Source organism: Asparagus officinalis, chromosome 4 (genome assembly GCF_001876935.1).
Source record: "Asparagus officinalis chromosome 4, Aspof.V1, whole genome shotgun sequence".
Lineage (NCBI taxonomy): Eukaryota > Viridiplantae > Streptophyta > Magnoliopsida > Asparagales > Asparagaceae > Asparagus > Asparagus officinalis.
In genome coordinates this window covers 4240208-4247862 of record NC_033797.1, presented here as the reverse complement: position 1 = coordinate 4247862, position 7655 = coordinate 4240208, and the positions used below count along the sequence as shown (strand labels likewise).

Genomic DNA, 7655 nt, shown 5'->3' with positions numbered 1-7655 from the left:
GGTTTTGATTGGTTAAGTCAGAGAGGATAGAAGAAAAAGGGGTAGTCTTGGTGTTTTTTTTCCAGCGAGCCGTGGGTGTGGCATACACCACTCCTGGGTGTGGTAGGATCTGGATTTTCTTATATCCATCGAGTCAGGGGTGTGGTGATACCACCCCTGGGTGTGGCAGATACGACCCCAAAGAATTTTTTTTATTCCTTAGCTAATGCCATGTCTTCCCTTCTTCGCAACTGTATGATTGAAAGTATTATAAGTTAAATTTGTGCCGATCCAATTGCCTTATAAAAATAATAAACGAAAATAAAATAAAATAAAATAAGGTAAAATAAAAGAACGAGAATGGAGGAAAACTTGGGTTGCCTCCTAAGAAGCGCTCGTTTATAGTCATGAGCTCGACCCCTATTGCGCTCAATTCTCTGGCGAAGGGGGATCAAATAAGGTATAAGTGACTCCTTTCTCGTTTTGTTCCCCTACAATGTAGTGCTTCAATCGTTGCTTATTCACCTTGAAAGATCCCGTTGTTTCACTCCAAACTTCAACAACTCCACTAGGAAAGACCTCACAGACTTGAAAAGGTCCGAACCACCTAGACTTGAGCTTGCCCGAAAAAAGCTTCAAACGATAGTTGAAAAGTGGTACCATATCTCCTTGAGTAAACTCTCTTCGAAGGATATTCTTATCGTGCCATCGTTTAGTCCTTTCTTTATAAATGCGAGCATTCTCATAGAAATCTAATCGTTGCTCATCTAGCTCATGAAGTTGAAGCTTTCTTTTCTCCCCTGCGGTCTTCATATCAAAATTGAGCAGTTTGATAGCGCAATACGCCTTGTGCTCTAATTCAACTGGGAGATGACACGATTTGCTATATACCAACTTGAAAGATGTCATGTCTATGGGTGTTTTGTAGGCAGTTCGATAGGCCCATAAGACATCCGGGGGTTTCATAGACCAGTCCTTTCTCGAACGATTAACTGTTTTCTCCAATATACTCTTAATTTCACGATTCGAAACCTCCACTTGACCACTAGTTTGAGGATGGTATGGCGTGGCAACCTTATGAGTGATCTCATACTTTCTTAAAAGAGCTTCGAATTTTCTTTCTATGAAGTGTGAACCATCATCACTGATTATCGTCCGTGGCACCCCAAACCTTGGAAAAATAACGTTTTTGAATAGTTTCACAACTACTTTAGCATCGTTGGTGGGGGATGCTATCGCTTCTACCTACTTGGAGACGTAATCCACCACCATTAAGATGAACTTGTTACACGATGGCGAAAACGATCCCATGAAATCTATGCCCCACACATTCTAAGATGGAATGTAAAGGCATCTCATGTCGCTTCGAAATATTCCCAGTCCTCTGACAACTATCACAAGATGTCACAAACTGTTTTGCATCTCAAAAAAGACTCGGTCAATAGAAACTTGATTGTAGAACTTTTGCAGCTGTCTTTGAAGTGCTTGCATGTCCCCCGTAAGAAGATGAATGGCAATGATGGAGAATATTTGTAACATCATCTTCAGGAACACACCTTCTAGACATCCCATCAATACACTGTTTGTATAGAAACGGTTCATCCCAGAAATAATACTTCAAGTTAGAAAAGAACTTTTTTTCTGCTGATAGCTTAGATCCGGAGACAAAACTCCACACACTATATAGTTGACGAAGTCCGCATACCATGGTGCATTCAATCTTTCAATAGCTAACAACTAATCATTTGGGAAGGAGTCGTCAATCGATAGTTCATCCTCTCTATCATGTGATTCTTGTCTCATCCTCGACAAATGGTCTGCGACCAAATTTTCTGTCCTTTTCTTGTCCTTTATCTCTAGATCAAACTTTTGTAAAAGTAGTATCCATCGAATTAACCTAGGCTTAGCATCTTGCTTGCTCAAAAAGATATTTGATGACGGAGTGGTCGGTATAAACTATGACTTTGGACTCCACTAGGTAAGACTGGAGTCTGGAACTTGTTAAAGGCGAAGACCGCTGCTAATAGCTCCTTTTTAGTGGTAGCATAGTTAACTTGGGCCTCATCAAGAGTGCGATTAGCATAATAAATTGTATGGACTATTTTGTTCTTCCTTTGGCCCAACACAGCACTAACCGCATAATCACTTGCATCAGTCATGACTTCAAATGGGATATTCTAGTCTACGGTTGCATAATAGGAGCTGTTATCAATGCTTCCTTCAACCTACAAAAAGCATCAAGACATTCATCTGTGAAAATGTGAAATCAAGGGGAGCATTTTTAAGAAGAATGTTAGTTAAAGGTTTTGTAATTTTTGAAACGTCGATAGAAACCGGCATGTCCCAAGAAACTTTTTAACTTTTCAATGATTTTCACTTTTGCTCGATCAACCTCAATTCCGCGCTCGGACACCTTGTGTCCTAGAACTATTCCATCTTTTACTATAAAATAACATTTCTTCCAGTTAAGGACTAAATTAACTTCTTCGTAACGTTACAAAACTCGAGACAAGTTAGCTAAACAATCATAAAAAATAGTCCCATATACGGAGAAGTCATTCATAAATACGTCCATAATGTCTTCTATAAAATCAGAGAAAATAGCCATCATGTATCGTTGAAAAGTGGCAGGGACATTACAAAGACCGAAAGACATGCGCCTATAAGCAAAGGTCCCATAGGAACATGTAAAAGTGGTCTTTTTCTGGTCACTAGGATGAATAGGGATTTGGAAAAAATCCCGAATAGCAATCTAAATAACAAATATAAAAATGCGTGGTCAACCTTTCCAATATCTGGTCTATAAAAGGAAGTGAAAAATGATCTTTTCGGGCTGTCTTGTTTAACTTTCTATAATCAATACACATCCTCCAACCTGTAACCGTCCTAGTAGGGATAAGTTCATTATTTTGGTTCTTGACTACGGTCACACCCTTTTTTTTGAACCACATGACCGGGCTAACCCATTTACTATCAGAAATATGATAGATTACACCAGCATCTAGTAGCTTAAGCACCTCTTTTTTAACCACTTCCTTCATCTTAGGATTTAATCTACGTTGGTGCTCTATAGAGGGTTTATGATCATCTTTCAAGAGAATTCTGTGTATGCAAATCAATTGGTTGATTCCTTTAATATCGTCCATGGTGTATCCTATGACCTTGTGATGCATCCTAAGTATTTTAAGCAACTTATCAGTTTTATTTTCATTCAGACATGCATTCACAATCACAGGATAAGTAGAGTTGGGGCCAAGAAATTCATACCTTAAAGAGGAAGGGAGGGGTTTTAATTCTACATTTGGTGTTTTATCCTCTTCACAAGTAGAATTTTTTGGCTCTAACATTAAATTTTCAAGCTTTGCATTTCGAAATGGAGCAGTTAATGTTGATTCTAAGGATTGAGCATACGTGGCTACCTCAAGGTCTTCATCATTTATTGAATCGTCGCTTACCAAACATTTCTCAAGTGGATCAGCTGAGTAATGATTTACAAGTTGCTAATGTGTAAACTTGTCAATCACGTCAATCATGTAACAAACTTTATTAGTTAGAGAAAGTTTCATAGCATTATTTAAATCAAATTCTACCTTCTCCCCTCAAATATTTAGGGAGAGCTTTTCATTTTTAACATCGATTATAGCACCTACAGTAGTAAGGAAGGGTCTTCCTAATATAATTAGAATGTTAGAATCTTTTTCTATTTTTAAAATAACGAAATCAACCGTGATAAAGAACTTACCGAACTGGATAGGTACATCTTCAAGTATACCTACTGGATATTTTACCGATCGATCTGCTAGCTGGAGTGATATCGTTGTTGGCTTCAAATCACCTATACCAAGCTTCTTACAGATAGACATTGGCATCAGACTTACGCTTGCACCCAAATCACACAAAGCACGGTTAATAGAGATATTATCAATAACACAAGGAATAGAAAATGAACCTGGACCTTAAGTTTAGGAGACAACTTATTTTGGATGATAGCACTACACTCCTCAGTGAGGGCCACAGTTGCATAGTCATCCAACTTCCTTTTATTAGATAAGATCTCTTTCAAGAACTTAGCATAAGAAGGCATTCGAGAAATAACCTCAGTGAACGGGATATTGATGTGCAACTTTTTCAAAATCTCCAAAAAATTTCCGAATCGCTTTTCTAACTTAGCATTAGCTAACCTTTGGGGAAAGGGTAGAGGAGGCTTGTAAGGAGCGGGAGACACATATTTCTTAACTTTTTCTTCTTCCTGCATTTGGGTCTCATTATCCTCATCTACCACCTTTTCACCTTTTCCTCATGATGATCATCTACCCCATCATTTTCCTTCATCTTAGGTCCCTCATATTGTTTTCCACTCCTAAGGGATATAGCATTCACATGATCCTTGGGATTCGTCTCGGGTTGTCCAGGTAGCATGCCCGAAGGCCTAGAAGAAAAGCTAGCATTTTGTGCCAATCGGGTGATTTGTATCTCTAGAATCTTGTTATGTGTAGCTAGGAAATCCATCTTAGAGGCTAATTGTTTTACTACGTCATTCGTGGTTTGTTGTTGTTGCTTAAACTCTTAATTCAATTTCGATTGAGTCATCACAAACTTTTTCATCATATTTTCCAAATTAGACCTTTGAGAAGGGAGATTGGTTTAAGGGGTACGAAAACCAGGAGGAGCAAAATTAGATGCGGGCATGAGATTTAAAGGTGGATTTCTATAAGATAAATTAGGATGATTCCTCCACCCCGGATTATAAGTGTTGGAGAATGAGTCTCCTATCTAATTAAAGTTATTAACATAGTTAACATGTTCATTACCAGAAGTATCAAGGGATGGGGGGTTTCCTAATTGACATTCAAGTGCAGAATGACCCACATAACCACATATCTCACATGCAATTGAAGTAGACGCCACAAAATTAATACTCAAGCTTTTAACTTTTTTAAACAAAGCATCAACTTTAAAGGATATATGATCTAAAGCATCTATGTCATACTTTCCACCTTTTGATGTCTGAGCACTCTCGTTCGCCCATTGATAGTGATTCTGAGTCATGTCTTCAATGAGAGTGTATGTCTCATCTATTGTTTTGTTCATCAAAACTCCTTCTGCAGCAGCATCAACAGTTATCCGAGTGTTGTAAGTGAGCCCGTTGTAGAAGGTGTGAACAATTAACCATTTTTCCAGTCCATGGTGATGACATATCCTTAATAATTCCTTGTAACGGTCTCAAGCTTCATAGAGTGGCTCTCCTTCTTTTTGTACAAAGCTTGTGATCTGGTTTCTCATCTGTACTGTTTTACTTGGGGGAAAATACTTTGCAAGAAACGTCCTGGACAACTGATCCCAAGTGGTGATGGACCTAGCTGGCAATAAATGCAACCAAGCCCTAGCCTTGCCTTTTAAATAGAACGAAAATAGTCTGAGTCGAATAGTATCATTGGTCACTCCATTAAGCTTCAAAATGTCGCCATACTCCAAACCATTGAGAGAAGTGATGGTTTCAGCTCAAAGTTATTAGCTTCAACAGTGGGCCTTGTAATACTCGAGTGCGTGCCTTGAGCATTTAGGGCAGCGAAATCCTTAAGAAGCTGATTCTGATCACCCATTGTAGCTTGTTCTGTGTTCCTTTGCTCTTTTATATATCTTCTTATGTCTGCAAGAGTCACTGACAGTTCAAGATCGTCCTTGTCGTGTACTTCCGATTAATGTCTTTGCATAAAAGAAAGTGAGTAGCAAAGAGAATAAAAAAAAGTCTAGTCTAGCTTAATAACCTAAGCACTCAATATTAACACCGTAAGTCCCTGGCAACAACGCTAAAAACTTGATTAACCTATTTTTATGGAATCAAGATTAAATTAAACTCATTAACCTTTATGCTAATTCTAATCAAATCCCTAATGAATCTAGCCTACTTTCGTGGTTCGAGTTCCCTGCTTAATTTCTAGAGGTTCGGTATTAATTTTTACCTTTCGGTCCTTCAATTAATTACCTATGATTGCTAATCCGGTGATCAAGCGAATCAACAAAATTAATTCACAAGAACCTATGATTGCTAATCCGGTGATCAAGCGAATCAACAAAATTAATTCACAAGAAATTAAGTTTAAAGATTTAAACTTTCACCAAGAACCTACTCAAGCGAATCAACAAAATTAATTCACAAGAAATTAAGTTTAAAGATTTAAACTTTCACCAAGAACCTACATTAATTCATCATCAATTACCAAAAAGTTGGGTTCTTTCCCGATCCTAGACAAGGAACATACTCACACATGATTGGGATAAGAGAATACATCAAGTAAACATGCAAATCAATCATAAGAAGAAATTAATTAAAGAGAGGAAAGAATTAACCCGTCTTTCAATTGAAATCTTCAAAATAAAGACTTGCAATCCAATCTTGTACAAGAAATCCCTCGTCTTCCTTCAATACTTGAACTCTAAATTAGATACTAATTGATGGCTAAGAGAAAGTAAAAGGGTCTCGAAACCCTAAGCTAAAATACATATATATGGGTCTCCAAAAAATCTGGAAAAAGATAAGCACCGACCCACAGGTGTGGTGCGTGCCACACTGGGTGTGGCAGAATCTATTTCTAAATGTTGTCAGGGCCGGTCCACTGGTGTGATGCACACCACCTATGTAGCACGGACACGGATCCGACACGGCCATCCGACACGCCGACACGAGGCAAATCCTAAAAAATACATAGGATACGTGTGTTCGACACGTGTGTCCGACACGGACACGACACGACACGGCTTCATGTTATGCGTGTCCGTGCTTCATAGCACACCACATCAGGGTATGGCAGAAGGTGTCTTGCTTATTTGTGCTCATTTGGACAGTCTTCATACTCGTGCATCCATTTTTCTTCTCGAACCATGCATCCTAAATCTGGTTGTTGCTTCAAACTCTTGCTTATCTTCCAACGATCATCGAATCTTTCAAATCTTGAGCCAATACCTACATATAAGAACACAAACCACAACAATATCCTCGATCTAAACACAAAATATGCATCAAACATCCATAAATCATGCATGAAACATATTAAGATAATGCATATTTTACGTGTTTATCAGAGACATCCCCTGAATCTCAGTCTACAAAAGAAAACAAATAAAAAACTAGGAAAGAATAAAACATTCTAAAGTACTAAAGCGAAAATAATCCTCAAGTTTGAACCTTTTTTTCAGCAGAAGGAAGTCTTCGAGATAAATATGAAATACTTGAGTTGAGTGCAGGCAAATATAACTCATAGAAGATCAACCACAGTATTCAGTAAGATGTTATTTGAAATTGCGTGATCGATGCTGAATACCATGGACATAATGCGAAAACCTACCTGCCGTTACTTCATTGATGGCAAGGGTAATGCTAAAATGTGCCATGTACATAATTCATTGTCCATGAATAATGAAAATCAAACGCAAAGGATTGTTGACTCAGATATCATGTGATAGAAGTAGGACCAGTAAACTAGATGAAGGAAGAAGAACAAGGACTAAGGAGAATTAAAGCTGGTTGGAGGAAAAAATCTTTAAAAGATTAAATTCATTAGTTTTCTATAGTACGCCGACCACCAGACCGTGAGGCTTTCCCCTGAAGTTCTTGAAAACTCCTCCTTGTTATTAACTCTTTATCAGTATAAATCTGCTATTACTAACCAAAGCAT

General features: G+C 38.1%; 1 protein-coding gene across 1 annotated transcript; it reads right to left on the bottom strand.

Annotated features, from left to right (window-relative positions):
• On the bottom strand, positions 409-4488 carry LOC109836335. Its single transcript, XM_020404198.1, has 5 exons — positions 4270-4488; positions 3929-4228; positions 2943-3479; positions 2166-2204; positions 409-1224 (listed from the first exon to the last, which is right to left on the bottom strand). The coding sequence occupies exons 1-5, from the start codon at positions 4486-4488 to the stop codon at positions 409-411; spliced, it is 1911 nt and encodes a 636-aa protein (XP_020259787.1).